This window comes from Actinia tenebrosa, unplaced genomic scaffold, assembly GCF_029948245.1.
Source record: "Actinia tenebrosa isolate PJP-AT-01 unplaced genomic scaffold, QUT_ActTen_1.0 PGA_scaffold13__45_contigs__length_12533684, whole genome shotgun sequence".
Lineage (NCBI taxonomy): Eukaryota > Metazoa > Cnidaria > Anthozoa > Actiniaria > Actiniidae > Actinia > Actinia tenebrosa.
This window is the reverse complement of record NW_028292573.1, coordinates 7,381,487-7,402,390: the sequence shown is the minus strand read 5'-3', so window position 1 is coordinate 7,402,390 and position 20,904 is coordinate 7,381,487. Positions and strand designations below refer to the sequence as shown.

The 20,904-nt window shown below is 37.7% G+C and overlaps 2 protein-coding genes and 1 long non-coding RNA gene across 3 annotated transcripts; 2 read left to right on the top strand and 1 right to left on the bottom strand.

Annotated features, from left to right (window-relative positions):
* Positions 1 to 1,290: 1,290 nt before the first annotated feature.
* On the bottom strand, positions 1,291 to 10,197 carry LOC148911720 (uncharacterized). Its single transcript, XR_016119532.1, has 3 exons — positions 10,083 to 10,197; positions 3,705 to 3,883; positions 1,291 to 1,367 (listed from the first exon to the last, which is right to left on the bottom strand). It is a non-coding gene; the product is annotated as an uncharacterized LOC148911720 (long non-coding RNA).
* On the top strand, positions 5,763 to 15,222 carry LOC116304178 (neuronal acetylcholine receptor subunit beta-4). Its single transcript, XM_089028787.1, has 9 exons — positions 5,763 to 5,880; positions 7,466 to 7,620; positions 8,520 to 8,564; positions 10,381 to 10,490; positions 11,137 to 11,372; positions 12,032 to 12,338; positions 13,100 to 13,211; positions 13,568 to 13,661; positions 14,316 to 15,222. The coding sequence occupies exons 1-9, from the start codon at positions 5,844 to 5,846 to the stop codon at positions 14,585 to 14,587; spliced, it is 1,368 nt and encodes a 455-aa protein (XP_088884913.1). The 5' UTR covers positions 5,763 to 5,843; the 3' UTR covers positions 14,588 to 15,222.
* A 3,505-nt stretch (positions 15,223 to 18,727) lies between these two features.
* Positions 18,728 to 20,395, top strand: LOC148911719 (uncharacterized). The gene is made up of 2 exons (XM_089028786.1): positions 18,728 to 18,957; positions 19,939 to 20,395. Exons 1-2 carry the CDS (start codon positions 18,841 to 18,843, stop codon positions 20,101 to 20,103), a joined length of 282 nt encoding a protein of 93 aa, XP_088884912.1. The 5' UTR covers positions 18,728 to 18,840; the 3' UTR covers positions 20,104 to 20,395.
* The last annotated feature ends 509 nt before the right edge of the window (positions 20,396 to 20,904 follow it).

Below are 20,904 nucleotides of genomic sequence, written 5' to 3'. Positions count from 1 at the left end.
CCCTTTAGTAAGGACAAATTCCGGGGGGGAGGGGGTGGGTATTCCCTTTGTCCAAGTGTACTTCAATATTAGCAAGAAGGCAAATTTTTGGCTCATAATGTGGCCTATTCTCTACTTTCACATCCCCATAATGCCTTGCGTCTTTGGGGGGTAACCAATCAAAAAACTGTCCCAAAATGAAAGGTTTCTTAATTGAATTTATACTATACCTGCTTTTATCTGTACAATACTGATTATCAGTTTATTCCAAGTTATTTTTGCGTGTACAGATCATCAAGAGTTTTGGTCTTACAGAAAATGTATTGACTTACGTAAAAATGTTTAAAATTTACCTTAAACGTCTTCAAGCTTCTATCTTTTTCTGTTTTTTACTTCTTCACTTTATCTTTGGATACCAAACAAGGTATTGTCAACATTGTCTGATCAGCCTTCAGCAAAATAAGTGGGTTTTTACCCTCTGGTTACCCCCAAAGACGCAAAGTATTATGGGGATGTGAAAGTAGAGAATAGGAGAAATGGCATTAGATATAAAATCAAATATTTTATAAGGATTTGTATTTAATGCCATTTCTCCTGTGTTAAATGTCATAAGCTGAAACTTTGCTCTCTCACTAATATCAAGGCTCTCTTTCTAATTCTGATGTTCATTTTGACACAACTTCTATATTTAAGGGGGCAGGGTCACGTGACCAACTGTTGCAACAGGCCTACAACTTGTTTCACGGGTCACTAAATATAAGGGACCTGTTGTTTATTACGTCCCGGGGGGGGGGGGGGGGGGGGGGGCGGTGGTTTCTTCGCAAAAAATTAAATGAAATTTGTACTCCCCTCTAAAGTCATTAAATAGAAAACGTACGTACCCCTCCCCCTTCAACACTACTAAATACGCCCCCCCCCCCCCTCCAAATTCGTCCATTACAAAAATGTACCCCCCAATTTTTACTTGTTTTAAAAAACGTATCTCCCCCCCCCCCCCTGTATTTCCACGCCCCCCCTCCCCCGGGCGTAATAATTGCGAGTTGTATAAGAAAAGAATGCGTAAGATACAAAATAAAAAAATAACAAGCGACATTGAGACCTTTAGCATCAGGTTTACCGCTAACCGCTAGGGATCAGGCCGAGAAACACGCCCACAAACACAGAGAAACACTCAGCATCAATGAAATTCAATATGGTGCCTCTTCAAGAAAGAACTTCATTATGACGCCTTGCTAAATGCCAAAAGTTTGACGGAAAACGCCTGACGTCGAACTGCAGTTCAAGGTTTGCGGTACCTAGCAAGAACGTGGTGCTAAAGGTCTCTTTTTAATTGATAATTCTTTGTACTCACGATAGAGCTAGTCGTCGATGGGCTCATGGTCTCCGGTCTACAAGAAAAAACGATAGTCTCTTTTCTCATTCGGTAAATACCGCTGTGTTTTAAGACTGAAGACTCATCTGCACAGGCTTAGCCTCGTCCACACGTATCCGGAAAGTTTTGTAACCGCAAATTTTTTTGGGGGGATACAAAAATGTTCGCGTCCACACGCAGCGTATTCGAATCGTTTTCGAATCGTTTTCACTGTCCACACGTATCCGGAAATTTCATGATCCGTCCCTATGACGGATAGTTTTTCTTATTGAGCATGCGCAAAATCGTGTTTACGTCATCGTTTTGGAAAATTTGCGGATACGACCGTCCACACGTATCCGTATTCGGAGCGTATTCGAAAATTTCCACTCTGGAGACCGTTTTCGAAAATTTCGGGAAACGGTGGAAGGGGAAATTGCGCAGGGCGGGGTGCTTGTTGTCATTAACGAAAACGGAGAAGAGACGTGTGCATAGGCTGTATTTAGATGCGCAACGACGTACAGTAACGCATTGAGTCAGTCTTGCTAGCCCTGCTGTTCTCAATATTTGCCAATAGACAACTTCGGCGATGCGGTGGCCACCTTGCCAGGGAGCAAAACAAAACAAAGATGACGGGGAAAATATAGTTTCGCGTGTTTGTCTTTTTTTTTTTATAGCTTAAGGTAATCGATGTGCTGTGTTAAGGTGGTGTTACACGGGACAACTTGCAACGCCGATTTTTCGTGCAACGCTATTGCGCCTTTTGTGTGTCGATTTTTTGCGACATGTTACACAGCTTGGCACGGATTGAATGCCCAGAAGTTTTTAGATTTTTCCCAGTTACCAACTAAATAAATTTGATATTGTAAGCGATTGAAAATTGCAAGGAAAAAATATCTTGCTGAAAAGCTCAGTAAGCCCAAGTTTCAGGTCACCCATCCAGGTACTAATTTCGCTAAACCGGACTTGACTCAGTGTTATTGAAGCCCAAGTTTTTCCCACTGGGCCAAGGTTCCAGGTTAATCCGCATAACAATAGCTGTGAAAACAATGCACCGAATAGACTAGACTTTTTAACATTCTATTTTCAACCGATTCCGTGCGTGGCAGAGATGCAAGGGATTAGCCGATATGGTCTGGGGGCCGGCTGGTCTCTCCCCTGATGCTTCGGCTAGAACATTTTCTTGCGTAATTCGTACACCCAAGGGCAGAAGGATTTAATCGCCGTCAGGTCCGAAGTCCATACGACGCCTCAGCTCTGCGGATGTCTCGGGGGTATGGCAAAGTGGAGTCGATTTTTTTGGGGTTGGATTGAACCCCATTGTATCCAGATTACATTTTCTATTCTATTAGCTCACATCCAGTGAAGCGACCCTTCAAGTTTTCCTAATCAATTTTTAGATCTAATTCATCCCTTTTACATATGTTGTTGTTGCTGTTGTTGTTTTTGTTGTATTGCTTGGATCAATATATATAACTACCTGTTCGAGTATAAAAAAGGTCCTTTCAATGGATGTGATAAAGTCGTTCCCTCATATGGTGTCATGATTATTTCACATCCAGTGAAAGGACCCTTCAAGTTCTTAACCAAAGTTTAAACTCCATTCTTCAATTTTTTCGTTAACCAAAACAGGCCAATTAAAACCGTACTCGAAGATTTTAAGTCACAACCTGCTTTCCAAGCTGAATCATGACAATTCTTCGATTGCACGTTACGTCATCGCGGCCATGTTGGTGCCATTTGACAAAAGATTTCTCATTAGCATCCATTGTTAACGGCACCACAATGGCCACCATGCTTTTGTCTTTTAACTCTCTTGGGAATGCTTGCAACCCATCAATTCTCCACTTTCACATCCCCATAATACTTTGCGTCTTTGGGGGGTAACCAGAGGGTAAAAACCCACTTATTTTGCTGAAGGCTGATCAGACAATGTTGAAAATACCTCGTTTGGTATCCAAAGATAAAATGAAGAAGTAAAAAACAGAAAAAGATAGAAGCTTGAAGACGTTTAAGGTAAATTTTAAAAATTTTGTCGCAAGTCAATACATTTTCTGTAAGACCAAAACTCTTGATGATCTGTACGCGCAAAAATAACTTGGAATAAACTGATAATCAGTATTGTACAGATAAAAGCAGGTATAGTATAAATTCAATTACGAAACCTTTCAATTTGGGACAATTTTTAGATTGGTTACCCCCCCAAAGACGCAAGGCATTATGGGGATGTGAAAGTAGAGAATTGTAGAAAAAGTGTTGGGCTTCCTGTGGCATGTGGACCTTCATCGCACCACAGGTAGACCATACTTAAATTAAATGGTGTATAAACACAGATTTTTATATTTTTGAACACAAAAAAATCACTACTACTCACGTTTTATGTTTTTACTTCATTCGCATTGTTGTGGTGATGAATGAACTCCTTTGAAATCAAGACCCACGATCGTGCTATATATGGTTATAACCATGTACAATCGCTCTTCTAGTGTTTTAGCACGTGATCTAGCATGGCCACAAGTTAGGGACTTTGAAGCAACGTCTTTTTTTGATTTCCTGCTTGTTGAAAATGAATAGAAATTGTAAATTAAGTGGAATAAATTCACACCTTCCTGACGAGACCATTAACCTTTTCCTTCGCATTAAAGCCATATTTTTTTAGTAATTTCTAATAACTACTGCGTCAAAGCAATTGTTCGAGGTATGTTAGACATTTAAAATTGATTTCAACTTGAAGTAGCAAAAAAAAAGAAATCTCGATTCCGACGCTCCATCTAAGAAAAGTCCGATCCAAGGGGTTAATCCAGGTTCTGATTTTCCACAATTTTGGATTTTGAGGTAAAAAGAACCATATTCTGATAGAGCAAGTGAAATAGGTATCAATGGTGTAATTTGTTTTGATTTTGTCGTAAAAAGCAAATGTTTTTATGAGCATCAAATGTATGAACCCTCAAGCCAAGTGTACGCATTTACAACACACCTTCCCCTCCCCCAATGAAGTGGGTGTTACATTAGAAATGTTTTGCACCCAAAACCGGACAATCGCTGTTATTCGTACGGGAGTGGAAAATGTGGTAAATATTCGCTGTAAATATACGAATAACAATAACGAATAATCGCATGGGAGTGAAAAATGTCAAGCGCATGTTTCATGTTGCGCTTGATTCATTCGCTTGGCACAGTTAATCCGCATGAGATGAATGAACGCTTCAGCTTTAATTAGCCACTTCGCACCTACCATTATTATTTTCGATCCTTTTGTTCTCTTTTGTTTTACGACTTGCTATTTTTTTTATTGGTTTGTTTTCTCCCTACACCACTATATAAACCCCTCCATCATTCTCTTTCTCTCATTGACTCCGACGAAGGACTAACGTCCGAAACGTCAGTCTATTATCTTTCGTACCTACGGTGATAAAATTATCCACTACGACACATTTGTTTCAAACAAATAGACCCTTTTCTAGTTCCAAACTACCGCTGTGTTTACAGACTCATTTACTCAGGCTTAGCCTCGATTTTGTGAAGAATATTAATGTGTTTCAGTGTAGGTCCGTGGAATTTCAAAGTGTTTGTATTGTTGAAGTTGTGCATTCTTTACTTTACCGTTGATATTTGCGAGTAATTAGACACTGCCGTACGAGGCTAACCCTGTGCAAAAACTCGAAACTGGACTATTGGCCAATCACGATTAAGTATTTAAACAATAGAATCTGTGCACATTTTCATGTTTTACCCTTTAAAAGTATATATTTTACTTTATACAAGTGTGTGAGTTGGGAATTTCGTTTAAGATTTGTTTCAGTGGCCTTGGTTGATGTAGTCGCACTGTAAGGATGTCTTTATCGAATCCCATTGTTGGTGGCCGTTGAAAAATTAATGCGAACCTACGCCAACGTACTTAGCCTCATTAGTGCAACAACTGAGATATCACGAGACAAAGAAGACAAAAAATGATATAAAGGAGAAGGTGACTGAAAGGAGAGAAAGAGATGGTTAAAGTGATGGGAGAAAGTGGAAGATTAGTTGCGAAAATCGCAAAAAAGGTTTCGATTATAACGATGAATATAGATGATGATGGTGGTGATGATGATGATGACGATGATGATGATGAAGAAGAAGAAGAAGATGATGATGATGATGGCGATGGTGGCGATGACGATGATGATGGTAATGATAATGTTTGTGATTGTATATACTTTGTAAGAAATTGCACAACTTTGCACTATAAAGTTCACAAGACCCGTAGACCTACAAAACTTTGCACTAATTTGTACAATTTTGTTAGTTTGAAATTTTTTCTCGGATATATGGTATGCACTATAGTGGTGTTGACAATAATGATAAAAATGATTATTTTTTGCGACATTTAAACTCCACCACCTGCAATTCTTATTTTTATTCAAATTGATCATATTCTCCCACTGAAAGACATGCAAATTTCTTCAACCACAGGTGAAAGCTAATTCAAATTATTCCACAAGTTTTTGAAGTTCATCAGTGAGCGAGAAAGAAGATGTCGTTGGTCCTTTTTCTAACATGCTTTGTTTCAGGTAAAGAACTTCTAGCTTATAAAAAAACCATAGGATATTCTTTATTTAACGAAGAAAAGCGCAAAAGAATTCTTTAACATAAAATAAAATATTTTGATGGCTTTTTGCTAAAAAGATTATCTAATTTTATACCAAGATTTTTTATCGCAATTAGTATAGGAAATCGCACGATCTTCTCGTACAATTTGGAATTAATAGACACGAGTAATGTTTTGAAAGTTCTTGTAATTGCACGAGACTTTAGGCGAGTGCAATTAAAGAACTTTCAAAACACTACGAGTGTCTATTAATTTCCAAATTGTACGAGAAGATCGTGCGATTTTTTGTTTATAGTTCACTCAACAAAATTTCAGTAAAAAATGCGAAGCGACGCCGTTCATCTTTGTCTTTTTGGCGGCCGATTTTCAGTCCATCGCACAACTGAAATGCATAAAAAAGATTAGTTCTCACGGCTTTAAAATTTTATTTCTGTTTTTTAAGTACAAAATGATAGAAAATAATTGTTTTGACATTATTTTGGCCGTGTTGCCATAGCGACTTAATTCGGTACTCCTACGGAGTACAATTAACGCTATAATTGTACTCCTCTCGACAAATCATAGCCGAGTTATTTTGTAGAGTGTACTATAATGTCCGAAATATCTCAAGAATAGATCTGTAAATAATTTTTGTCCATTAATTTAAAAAACATTGAAGGCAATTGAGTAAAAGGTCCTTAATGTGATTACGACATATCGAGTAGTTTCGGCTAAATTTATTCACCTTTGAGCTTTTAAAAATAATATAAAATGAAATAATATGAGTACTCGGAAGAATTAATTTTGTACATGGATTTTGACGCCAAAACCTAACTATATTTTTGACTTTTTCAGTTTTCTCAATAGTAAATAAAACGTAAAACAGAATCTTGAATTTTAGAACGAAGGTTCTATCGTACTCTTCACTAATGTTGGAAAATGCATTAATTTAAATATCAAACTTTGCATAGAGAAATCGTTCTTTTATATCGCTTTATCGTAAATAATAATCTATGTGTTCAAAACATTCAGTATTGATGGGTTGCAAGCATTCCTAAGAGAGTCAAAAGACAAAAAAATGGCGGCCTTCTTGGTACCGATAACAATGGATGCTAATGAGAAATGTTTTGTTAAATGGTACCAACATAGCCGCGATGACGTAACGTGCAATAAAAGAATTGCTTGTAAAATATCGGTAAAGAAGGAAAAGTCATCATTCACAGTTCCGACTCGAGCGAACCAGTTGCACCGTTGCGTAAACAAACAAACAAACAAACAAAAACAAAACAATACAAAACAAAATTTAAAATAATTTTCCGCAATTAGAGTTTTAATTTCTGAGATATTCTAGATCATTTGTTGAGCTTGTGGAACATAGCAACGGTAACTAAGGGGAGTGGAGCCATGAACTAGATAGCTCTCTCTCATTACATTGATAGATAGATTCCGTAATGTCAGTTCCTGATAAATTTGAAATGAGTTTTTTCTCTACCTTACTGAGCATATTCTATCATTTAAGTATACTTTAATTTCGATAAATTTTGAATATTTTTATCCATTTATATTAGCGTTAATCCAAGCAAGTGTAACGGGCAGTAACATGGAAAGAAAACTTGTCAAGGATTTGCTGTCTAAATATCACAACCACGTACGACCAGTTGTCAACGTATCACAACCTACCACCATTAACATCAGCCTCAAACTCGTCAGGGTATTTGATTTGGTGCGTATATCTAAATGTTTTACAATAACGTACAAATTTCTCGCGCGCTGATTGGTTATTTTGTATCATCTATGAGAGGACAGACAGATAAAGCTGACGTCAACGAGCGCGCGCTCTTTCCGTTGGTTGTTTTGATCGCTAAAAATGAGAAGTTTTTATCGTTTTTGTTATCGTAAAAAACAAATAGACATCAGTTTTTTATGTCTGTCCTCTTATTGAAAATAAATTTCGTCATCACATTATCAAAGTAGTATGTCTATTTGTTAAGTATGTCCAGCTTGTTAAGCGGTGAATATTGTTTCAGCCAATCACAGCGCGTTTAGCTGTTTTGTCGCTTGCCCTTATTCACAGGCTACTGTAACCCAACTTTTGTGTATTTTTCTGTTTTCTTTTGACTAAACATAATATACATGCCTACAAGAAGCAGAAATATGGAAAGGAAGAATAAAAACTCTCACTTTCCCGCCATGTTTGTATCTTTCTTTTAAGTGTAGGGCCGATCATTTTGTCCAATCATGCTTTGCTCGCCGCGTTTAACGCTCAGCTGGAGTGAAATTCTACTTAACTTGTGAATAGATATTTCGCTAAGGGAGGGACTTACCATATAATTAATTGAACCTAAGACTGCAGAGGAGAGACGAGTGCATAGCGCAAAAGCAATCATAGTAGTTGTCGTTGTATGGATTTAAAGAAGGGATTTTTTGAATCTATCCATGATGATTCTGCTTTTTCCTGTTAACGATTGGATTAATTTGAAACTCTACATTGTAATCAAGTGCATGTGACGTAATAATTTTTTGAATTCTCCTCTGAACTATGCGCACCCATGATTCAATGCAGGGCGTCTAGATTTCCTTATATGGTATGATTTGTATGATCTATTGATATTTTTTGTTTAGAGTGCTAAAGAGCAAGTTCTCGTCACAAGTGCCTGGATTGAACAGGTTTGTTAAAAGATCAGAATACTGTGGCGGATTTAGGGGGGGTTCATTGGGTGCAAATGAAACCCCCCTCCCCCCCCCCCCCCCCCCCCCCCCACCGGCTGGTACATTGGATTTTTTATATTTAAAAAATAAAAAATAAATAAAAGTATGGTACTAACTCATGAGATTTAATATGAAATGGGACTGGTGGATAGGTTATCCTTATCAGGAGCGCCCCTAGGCCAGTGATGTGTCTCATGGGAAAAATGATGATGCAAGAGAACGTTATAAGCCTTTTCATAGTTTAAGAATCGACTCCACTGCGCATGCGATTTTATCCCGAATTTCTCACCTTCTTTCGTTTAATTAAGAACAAAAGAAGGTTTAGACAAAAGAAGGTAGAAATTCGGGATAAAATCGCATGCGCAGTGGAATCGATTCTTAAACTATGAAAAGGCTTATTGTTGTGCCGAGATTTGCAAAAATACCCCCCCCCCCCCTCTCTTAAAGTCCTGGATCCGCCACTGAAATAATACGTTCAAGTGCACCTAACCTCTGATATGATACTTTCTGTATTAATCTTATATGAAGTGAATAGTTGAATGGCGAAATATTTCTTCATTTAAATGTTGCATCTTTAAGTTATCAAGGTTTTATACTTTCATTATTAGGGACCTTAAGCTGCAGGACGGCAACGTGGGCGACAACGTCGGCGAAATTGAAGCGCTTCAACCTTCTATTGTATTATTATTTTGTGTTTACCTAGTATTTTACTCAATAAGCATCCCCGTTTTAGAGTGAAATGTCGTCTTTTGGGAGCGCTTTACTTTTAACGAAAATCAGCAAAGATAAGCTTTTGGCGTAGCCGTTCTCTTTAGTACGTAAAAATAGGACATTTCACGTCTTACTTTCAGCATAAGATGGCAATGATGCCTAGTATTTCGTACATTCCAACGAGTATCTATTGATTTTATCCCGAATTTCTCACCTTCTTTTGTCTAAACCTTGTTCTTAATTAGACAAAAGAAGGTGAGAAATTCGGGATAAAATCGCATGCGCAGTGGAATCGATTCTTAAACTATGAAAAGGCTTATTAGTGCTATTGTATGTTTGCCGTCGTCGTCGTCGTTGCCGTCCTGCAGCTTAAGGTCCCTATTATGTTACTGACTGTGACGTGACCCCAAGCTTTTGAGTGTATTTGTTTTAATTTATAATGCTAAACACTAGCAATTATGAGATATCAAATTAACGATAAACATTGTGGAAACCTTGAGTATAATGATGATTCTTTATAAATACTGTTTGTGTGAGCCAGTCAAAATTTGAATTTATTTTATGAAGTCTGGGGTGAAGTCACAGTACCGTACGTTTCCGATAACCATTCTTATGGGGAGCCATTTCAGTATTACGGCATGTTGTGCATGTAGACTAGACTAAGCAGGAGGTACCCACTCATACCGACGCCGGGATAGCGATTTAGTGGGAAGTCGATTCAATGGTAATTTTCGCCAAATCAAAATTGTCGTTCGGTAAGCTTACCTTATTTGAATATGAACATAGATATCTTTTTGGTGATTTCCCCGCCATTTAAAGCTTTAAAATGTCGAACATATGAATCAAAACATCCAGATATTGTAGCGAAGATACACTTGAAGCTGTCCACCATCTTGGAATTTACCTTGGAGCGGGACCTCCTTTGACAAAGGAAGCCCATAACGTTTAGAACCACAGGGATCCCACGCGAACGACGATACAACCGCACACTTCCGAGATATGTTTCGGTTGTCACGCACGAAGCTTTCAGTTTCCCAACACTCTTTTTGTTTGTGTTCTGTAGTCTTGGTTCGACTCTGCCCTGACTTGGAACAAGACGAACTATGGAGGAATAGAAGAGCTGACAGTTATGGATGAAAACATCTGGGAACCTGACGTTGTTTTGCTTAACAAGTATGATAGCACCATCTATTAACTATGATAATATTCTTAAAGTCGTCGAAAAGCATGGAGCCCTCGCTTTAATGCACAAAACTAAAAGCTGCATCTGTGCCTTTGCGACTTGTTGAATCATCAACATGCCGCATACATTTAAAGACCATGCAATAGAGTCGTGCGGTTGGTTGGGGAGTTCGTGAGTTCGAGCCTTGACTCGGTGGAAAGGAAAGGAAAGGAAAGGAAAGGAAAGGAAACGAAACGAAAGGATCGGAAAGGAAAGGAAAGACGAAAATAGTTTATTTAAGCTGCTGATTGCAAAAACCATTAAAAAAATAATAATCAAAAATAAATAAACAAATAATTTTTCAACTATTTAACCTCCGCCTGATTTTTTTTCGAGTAATGCTCTATAGACTCTATTGAGATATATTTGAATATGTTTTAACAAAAACAACTTATATTTTACAACCACCACTCCTCGTACGGGGCTCTTCCGTGAGGTTCCCTCCACGCGCAATACCACTACATTCTATATTTACAACACACAACTCACATGTTGCTTTTTACGGAGAGAAGAAACCGGAGTACCCGCCGCAGAAAACCGTCGTGGCAAGGGAGAGAACAACACAACAAACACACAATGTTTTTCATTTGATTAAAGTGCAGATCCATCAACGATGGGCAAACCAGTGAACCACGGCAATCCTCTTCTGATCACTTCTAATGGTGAAGTTAGATGGCTGGCTCCTGTCATAATAAAGAGCTCGTGTAAACTGAACGTAAGATATTTTCCTTTTGACGACCAAGTTTGTGACCTGGAATTCACTACCTTGACAAGCGACCATTCTGAAGTTTTCCTGCAACCCTCGAGGGATAAAATATTTCAGAATTATTCTGGTAATATTACTGAAATTGCTGTGCCTAAAACTAAAATGTAGTTGTTTTTTTTGAAACCAATTTTTTTAGTCGATCCAGTAACGACTTTCATTATTCACGTGAAAGATAATCAGTTATTCTTCGCTGTACATCTTGAGATCTGCTTGCCATCCATCCGTCCATCCATCTAAGTCTATCCATCCATCCATCCATCCATCCATTCCATTCATCCCATCCATCTATACTATCCATCCATCCATCCCATCCATCTATTCTATCCATCCATCCCATCCATCTATTCTATCCATCAATCCCATCCATCTATTCTGTCCATCCATCCCATCAATCCATCCATCCATTCCATTCATCCCATCCATCTATACTATCCATCCATCCATCCCATCCATTCTATCCATCCATCCATCTATTCCATCCATCCATCCATCCATTCTATCCATCCATTCATCCCATCCATCTATTCCATCCATTCATCCCATCCATCTATTCTATCCATCCATCCATCCATCTACCTCCTCTCTTCTATTCTTTAATTCTTCTTTAATTTCCTCTAGTATTTTTTGTTGTCTGTATTAATCGTTTTTTTTTTATAGCCTTCTCCCATCCTTCCTTCCCTGCAATCCAATTCCATTTTTAATCCAATGTCACCTTTTTCTACCCAGAAAGCAGCGAATGGATCCTCCGTGGAGCACACATCCAACAAACTACTCCACCCCTCCTTTCCAACGACACACGAACAGGGGTCAAATACATGATCTACATTGAACGTCAAGTATTCTACTACTTCTTCTACCTGGTCAGCCCTTGTATGCTAGTGTCTCTCATGACAATAATTCTCTTTATTCTTCCTCCTGACTGTGGTGAGCTGATGGTGGTGGGTGTTACCTTACTGTTGTCCCTAACGGTATTCTTCCTCCTTGCTTCTACACACATACCAGAGACTTCAGAAGTCGTTCCGTTGATTGGCAGGTAGGGAGAAAACCACATTATTAATTCTCAGATGCGCATTAGAAAGGATAATACAATTGTTATAAATAACGATATGTAAAGTAGAAACAACATGCGAGTTAAGCATTTCAGATTTGTTGTCTTACGCATACCGCATCCCTATATTTTCCCTCAAGTATCCCGCGTTCACTTGATATTCCATGCAGTTCAGATTGGTTGTTTTACGCATCCCGCATCCTTATATTTTCCCTCAAGTATCCCGCGCTTACTTGATATTCCATGCAGTTCAGATAGGTTGTTGTATGCATCCCGCATCCTTATATTTTCCCTCAAGCATCCCGCGCTTACTTGATATTCCATGCAGTTCAGATAGGTTGTTGTATGCATCCCGCATCCTTATATTTTCCCTCAAGCATCCCGCGCTTACTTGATATTCCATGCAGTTCAGATAGGTTGTTGTATGCATCCCGCATCCTTATATTTTCCCTCAAGCATCCCGCGCTTACTTGATATTCCATGCAGTTCAGATAGGTTGTTGTATGCATCCCGCATCCTTATATTTTCCCTCAAGCATCCCGCGCTTACTTGATATTCCATGCAGTTCAGATTGGTTGTTTTACGCCTCCCGCATCCTTATATTTTCCCTCAAGTATCCCGCGCTCACTTAATATTCCATGCAGTTCAGATTGGTTGTTGTATGCATCCCGCATCCCTATATTTTCCCTCAAGTATCCCGCGCTTACTTGATATTCCATGTAGTTCAGATTGGTTGTTGTGCGCAGGTACTACTCCTTGACCATAATCGAAGTGTCTTGTTCTCTCGGTCTGGCTTGCTGGACTTTGAGGTTTCACCATCATAACATCTCGTCTGGTTCAGTGCCTCCTTGGATCAGGGTGAATATGATATACTTAGCTGCGCGGGAAATCTGCGGGATTAGTGAGTGACATCAAGATGGCTGCGTGACAGTTGCAGAATGGCTGCGGGATAAGTAAGGGATGACTGCATGACAACATCAAGATGGTTGTGTGACAGTTGCGGAATGACTCTTGCGGGATAGTTATTACTTGTCCCACAGATTGTTGGTTGGGAGGGGGGTGGGGTGGGGGAGAGGACCTGGACAAATCATAACCTGCCAACAATTAACAGTGAAGCCAGTTTGAAAAACCTAAGAAAAATCAACACACCATTTCCATGACTGTAGGCATGTCAGGTAGATGTTACCGATTCATGTATTTATGGTCTGGTTTAGGTTTACATATTAGGGTATGTTGCAAAAGTCCTGTGGTGCCCTGTACCTGACAACATTGTTATCGCTTCTCGTGTCAGACGAAACCATGAGCCAGGTAAGTACTTCTCTTAACAGACAAACCAATCAGTGGTGAAAACAAAACAAGACAAATTTGAATCATGAAACAAGAGTGACGAGTTAGTGGTGGTATAGCGGTGTAATAAAAACAGCCGGGTTCCATATCTGCAAGAATTGGAGTAGAGCTTTTATAGGTCTTTCTAGATCTCTGGATTGGGTTTTTCTTCTGTTTTCCTCTCTCCGCGCTCAATTCCAGCGTGAGATGTGTGAGTTAGCCTGACTTTGAGCAGCCCAGAGTTTATTTAAGTGATGGTCGACCTGTGAGAAGGCTTGCCCTGAATTCGATCAGCCCAAAGGTTGTTTCAGGGTTCAATGAAATACGTCTTGTTGTATGAGGGATAACAGATGAACAGATAAAGTACTAAAGCTTGTTTCCAAGCTGGCCTCCGTCTGATATTCCTGAGGAAATTGGAGTTAGGAAGTCGATATTTGTAAAAGGGGAAAAACTAAAAAAGACTAGAGGAAAACCTCCGAAATACAGAAAAGAACCAAAACGACTTTACTCACATTTGACAACAGCCTGGGAATCTAACCGTGGTCGCATTGGTGAGAGGCGACGCATTAGCAACGCAAACCACTCTTGCTTTACTTTGTGCATTGATGTCTGAAAAAAAAAACACTTCTTTTACAGCCAATAAAAGTGATGAAGATATGGAAGCAAGAGATGACATGGACAAAATATTACCAAAGAAAGTCAGTGGTTTGAGCATGATGGTAGACCAGGTTAAGAAGAAACAAGAAAACCATCAAAAACAAGAAGAATGGCAGCTTGTAGCGAAGGTCTTCAACAGGCTATTCATAGTGATTTACATCATTACTGTTATTCTTACTTTAGCAGGGATATTCTTACAGATCCCTCAGATGTTGGGACGGAGCGAGGTTCATACTGATATCAGTGTTTAAACGATCATTCGCACTACCCTCGTCATTAGGGTGAGGGGGTGGGGGACGGGGGGATGAGTGTCTGTCTCCCGCCGAGACCCTGTTCACTAATATCAGTCACATACAAAAATCGTGATCCGTTGACATCAACAATTATAAATATTCTTTTGTTATTGTAGTCGTAGAAACGAGGCTTATGGGTCAATATAATGCGAAACAGACCCAAACGAATGTAATATTTGACATTTTGAGTTAATTTTGAGCAAATTTGTTGATTGTAGTTGGATCCTTTATTCAAAATCATAAATGTTTGAAAATTCTTTCTTAAGCATTTAATTAAGTAGCTTAAAGTTGGCACATTTTATTTGCTTTTACTGATAGATAATCCACAACAGGGAACGTATTCATTTCTCTGGCGCATGCGCGTGAAAAAATTTCTTATTGGTTACTTTTTGAATTGGTTCCTATGGAAACTGCTTTGATTTGATATTGGCTCGTCATATATTCTCACACCCTTTTCAAAATAGAATATACATATGGAGTTTTCATAAATGGAAGATTTTTCAGCACTTTTCATCAAAAAGACCCTTTTAAGGGCACGCTTTTCATAATAATAATTTAATAAATAATAATAAACTATCTACATTCGTGGAATATCTTTTTTTATTTATCATTGTTTACGATTCAGGAAAAACTTTCTTGGAGATTTACAGAAAAAAAAAGAAAAAAAATCTATTTATCTGATATAAAGTTTTGAAACATTTTACTGGCTTCAACGTCACTCAAAGAGATAATTTATTCATTTCCCATGAACTTTGTTCCGACTTTGTGAGCTTGGAGTCAAAAGTGCCAAAACGTGTGTTTTCTTTCTGAAGATAGGTCAAAAATAGCCAAGAAAATTAGAATTAAGTTTTCTAAAACTGGTTGCCAAGGGATTAGAGAAGTAAATTAAAATTTTCTGAAAGAAAAAAATCTATTTATCTGGTATGAAGTTTTGAAACATGTTACTGGCTTCAACGTCACTCAAAAAGATAATTTATTCATCTCACATGAACCTTGTTCCGACTTTGTGAGCTTGGAGTCAAAAGTGCCAAAACGTGTGTTTTCTTTCTCAATTTAAGTCGGAAATTGCCCAGAAAATTAGAATTCAGTTTCAAAAAGTGATTGCCTGGGAATTAAAGAAGTAAATGAAGATTTTCTATGAGAAAAAAAATCTATTCATTTGGTGTAAAGTTTTGAAACATGTTACTGGCTTCAACGTCACTCACAGAGATAATTTATTCATCTCACACGAACTTTGTACCGACTTTGTGAGCTTGGAGTCAAAAGCGCCAAAACTTGTTTTCTTTCTGAAGATAGATCAAAAATAGCCCAGAAAATTAGAATTGAGTTTTCTAAACCAGATTTCCCATAAATTGAAAAAGTAAGTTAAGATTTTCTAAAAGAAAAAAAACTATTTATCTGGTATAAAGTTTTGAAACATTTTACTGGCTTCAACGTCACTCAAAGAGATAATTTATTCATTTCCCATGAACTTTGTACCGACTTTGTGGGCTTCGAGTCAAAAGTGCCAAAACGTGTGTTTTCTTTATGAAGATAGATCAAAAATAACCCAGAAAATTAGAATTCAGCTTTCTAAATCTAGTTGCCTAGAAATAAGAGTAGTAAATTAAGATTTTCTAAAAGAAAAAAATCTATTTATCTGGTATAAAGTTTTGAAACATTTTACTGGCTTCAACGTCACTCAAAGAGATAATTTATTCATTTCCCATGAACTTTGTACCGACTTTGTGAGCTTTGGAGTCAAAAGTGCCAAAACGTGTGTTGTCTTTCTGAAAATAGATCAAAAATAGCCCAGAAAATTAGAATTCAGTTTTCTAAACCAGGTTTCCCATAAATTGAGGAAGTAAGTTAAGATTTTCTGAAAGAAAGAAATCTATTTATCTGGTATGAAGTTTTGAAACCTTTTACTGGCTTCAACGTCACTCACAGAGATAATTTATTCATCTCACATGAACCTTGTTCCGACTTTGTGAGCTTGGAGTCAAAAGTGCCAAAACGTGTGTTTTCTTTCTCAATTTAAGTCGGAAATTGCCCAGAAAATTAGAATTCAGTTTCTAAAAGTGATTGCCTGGGAATTAAAGAAGTAAATGAAGATTTTCTATGAGAAAAAAAATCTATTCATTTGGTGTAAAGTTTTGAAACATGTTACTGGCTTCAACGTCACTCACAGAGATAATTTATTCATCTCACACGAACTTTGTACCGACTTTGTGAGCTTAGAGTCAAAAGCGCCAAAACGTGTGTTTTCTTTCTGAAGATAGATCAAAAAATAGCCCAGAAAATTAGAATTCAGCTTTCTAAATCTAGTTGCCTATAAATAAGAGAAGTAAATTAAGATTTTCTATAAGAAAAAAATCTATTTATCTGAAGTGAGCTTTTGAAACATTTTACGTGCTTCAACGTCACTCACAGAGATAATTTATTCATCTCACATGAACTTTGTACCGACTTTGTGAGCTTGGATTCAAAAGTGCAAAAACGTGTGTTGTCTTTCTGAAGTTAGATCAAAAATAGCCCAAAACAATTAGAATTCAACTTTCGAAATCTTGTAGCCTAGGAATAAGGGAAGTAAATTAAGATTTTCAATGAGAAAAAATTCTATTTATTTGGTGTAAAGTTTTGAAACATTTTACTGGCTTCAACGTCACTCACAGATATAATTTATTCATTTCCCATGAACTTTGTTCCGACTTTGTGGGCTTCGAGTCAAAAGTGCCAAAACGTGTGTTTTCTTTATGAAGATAGATCAAGAATAGCTCAGAAAATTAGAATTCAGCTTTCTAAAACTTGTTGCCTAGGAATTAGAGAAGTAAATAAAGATTTTCTGAGAGAAAAAAATCTATTTATCTGGTGTGAAGTTTTGAAACATTTAACTGGCTTCAACGTCACTCAAAGAGATAATTTATTCATCTCACATGAACTTTGTACCCACTTTCTGAGCTTGGAGTCAAAAGTACCAAAACGTATGTTTTCTTTCTGAAGATAGATCAAAAATAGTCCACAAAATTGAAATTTAGTTTTCTAAAACTGGTTGCCTAGGAATTAAATAAGTAAATGAAGATTTTCTATGAGAAAAAAAATCTATTTATCTGGTATAAAGTTATTGAAACATGTTACTGGCTTCAACCATAGTTGATTCCCCTCAATTAACTATGGCTCTCTATACTGCCGATCTACCTGCAAAGATGGTCGTTGAAAGAGTATTCGCCATGGAAAATCATGGAACGCATCGTTCAAAGAGTGAAGTCTGCAGACACCGTTAATATATGGGACAAGTGTGGAATGTCAAGCCAAAGAACGTGATAACTGACAATTCGAGTGTACCAATTAGTCGCAAGCGAATTCGAACTCATGAAACCATTCGGCGACAAACAGTTTATTTTGGTTGGAGATTTTTTGCAATAGGCCCTTTGTAGCTAAGCAATCACGTGCTGATTAATTCACTGAGAGCAAATGAATGAACATTTTGATTCCCATGGGTGAAATTTACTGGACTGCAAACAAACTTTCTACAACCTGTTTCGCGGAGAGATCGTAATGAAACTACATTTCGTAACACACTGGTTACACATGTTTTCATTCAGTTCTTTACAAGTAGCGAAAAAGAATCACTAATTTAATATAAAAACAAAAATTTTGCATTCCAGTACAGACACGTGATCGTTAACTGCTAAGGGCCTATTGAGACTTCGAGACGGCTGTATTCATGGCTGCGATCCCGCATCGTTTCGAGTTGAGTCGTGCCATGAGGCTAGACCAGGCGAGTGCTAGGTTTGTATAAATGCCCTGGAAGAGCTCCGAATAGGTCATATCAGTGCACCGTAGTCACGGAGACGTACCTGCAGTTTCTAAGCGGGCCTTACCTTGAGTTTAAATCGTCTTGAATGGCTTGTTTTAGCCGCTCTACAAGGAGCACTCAGCGTCACAAAACAAGATAGAGCTTCCAAAACTTAAAAATACCAGTATTTTACGCCTCAAAGCCAAATAACAAAGAAGTAAAGAATTTTAAAATAATCGTTTTTGCCGCCATTTTGTCATTTTTGGTAATCACATGGAGAGACCCTGGGAACTACCCAGGCTCCTTTGCCATCGCAATAGAATCAAAACAAAACGAAAACAACTTCGAAATCGATGAAAAAGAACATTTGATCGTAAAGATTTAAAAGAAAGCACTCTTTAGTGAGCTTATTTTTATCTGCGACAGACGTAGAATGATCGAGGAAGAATACGTTTGCAGTCGATCGTACCGAGCGGAGGAACGAAAGAAAGAATTGCCTGAGAAGACGCCGACCAAGACGTTACCAAGACACCGAGCTGATGACCACAAGGTAAGAGCCTAAATCTAGTAATAATGATAATACTGTCCTAATGATATGTGACTTTCGGAACATGCCGTAAAAGGAAACAAGACGAATAGCCCAGAAACTAGAGTCAAAACTAGATGTGAAATTAAGCGTAGAGTGTATGCGGCTAGTATGTCAGGGGCTATAGGTAGGTTTTGGGCTGGTGGGGGAACCTACAACCCTGTTAATGCCTGTTAGTAACAAGGTATGAACCTAAATCTAGTAATAATAATAAAAATAATATTCTAATAATATTTACCAAAACCGTGGTTTAGTTATTTCAATAAAGTTAGTCACAACAAATTCATGAGCTAAGACTGATGAGGATCATAAGAAAAAAATCCATATCCAACGAGTAAAGGTTGTGATACAAAATGCAGGAAAGATGGTTTAAAGGTGGTGAAACCGTATCTGGTATCTCTAGCATAACAATAGGTTGCTATCAATAGACGTCACTTCCGGTAATATCTGCATTTTTAATGGCTTGTAGACTCTTGCGGGTTGTTTTGATGTCTTGTTTTCTGGTTTTATGTCTCAGAAATTGTCAAATTCTTCGTTTGCACATGACGTCATAGTCGCCATGTTGGATAAATTTAACAAAATTGTCAATGAATTCTTTTTTTTTTAATTTTTAAAAATACTGTCGGATTAAAATGGATAAACCTTTGAAGCTAAATTATACGGGGATGAAGATTTCTCCTCAAAAACCCTTTTTTTTTACAGGCCCCCCCTTTAGAACTTAACTTAATTTCCAAAGACCCCCCCCCCCCCCCCCCCCGCAAACAACACATGAAAGTTTTAAAATTCAAAGAGAGCCTCCTTCAAATGCATGACAGATTTTTAGAGCCCCCCCTTTCATACCCCCAAAAAATATTGGTACCTCCCTCCCGCAACACGCACATTTCTTAATCCCCCCTCGGCATATTAAATGACTCTTTCCCTAACATTCATTCAATTATCTTTCAGTCACCTGCCAACCAATTTATGTACAGTCAGCTTGGGAGAACAGTCATAAAAAAACATACATACTTAACACCCATTACTCACGCAACATACCCATGGAATTATGGTCACCCACCTGGAAGAAAGAATACATTCAAGATGCCGAACACAATCTACCCAAAACGATGAGGAAATATAATAATGGAAGTCACTCTGTTGATAGACTCAATTCTCATTCAAAATGGAATTTTTACAGCTGAATGACAAGTTTTTTAAGAGATTAGTAGTTCATTCTCCTGTTGTTGGCAAGACGTCGGCAAGTGTTTGATGGTGTTTGGGGGGTGGGGAGGATGGTGACCCAGGTATCAGTGAGTGGTTTTTTAAAAAGTTTTTTATTCACAAAATTTAATTTACAATACTTAACATATGAATAAAGAAAAAGCATTTACCTGTATTTAATAAAAATATTATTAATAACTCATTTTGGTTCATTTGCTTACATCATCTTACCAGTAATTTTCATTTGTTTCACATATTGATTAGAAATATTAAAAGAACTTTCGATTCCCTGGCATTAAATGAATTTGTTATAGTCTACACAGAATACTAGTTTGAAGTCAAGGTACATTAACAGTCAATATTCTTTCCGAGAATTCTAAGACGCAGGATTCAAAATAATAACCTTATGAGGAACACCATAATCCAATCAGAATTCGAGTCCTGAATTAGTTATCTTGAATCCTGTGTCTTTGTATTCTCAAAAAGAATTATAAATTTCAATATTCGAATGGTGGAGCCATTAATGGAACCTAGGGGGTAAGCTTGAGCCGTTTTGACTGTAAATGTATGTACCTTGACTTCAAACTAATTCAAATTATTGTGTAATTCTAGAAATTATCCATACCCCCCACGGAGGATTTTTTCAGACCCCCCCTACCCCCCAGAAATTCCAATTTTCTTCCATACAAACTCTGTAATTTTGTTCTTTCT

Bases quoted from the DNA above. Each gene is read 5' to 3' on its own strand.
- LOC116304178 (XM_089028787.1), top strand. From the start codon at position 5,844: ATGTCGTTGGTCCTTTTTCTAACATGCTTTGTTTCAG. The intron at 5,881-7,465 runs GTAAAGAACTTC...CATTTATATTAG, and splicing joins TCTAACATGCTTTGTTTCAG to CGTTAATCCAAGCAAGTGTA. The intron at 13,662-14,315 runs GTAAGTACTTCT...CTTCTTTTACAG, and splicing joins CAGACGAAACCATGAGCCAG to CCAATAAAAGTGATGAAGAT.
- LOC148911719 (XM_089028786.1), top strand. From the start codon at position 18,841: ATGATCGAGGAAGAATACGTTTGCAGTCGATCGTACCGAGCGGAGGAA. The intron at 18,958-19,938 runs GTAAGAGCCTAA...ATTATCTTTCAG, and splicing joins ACCGAGCTGATGACCACAAG to TCACCTGCCAACCAATTTAT.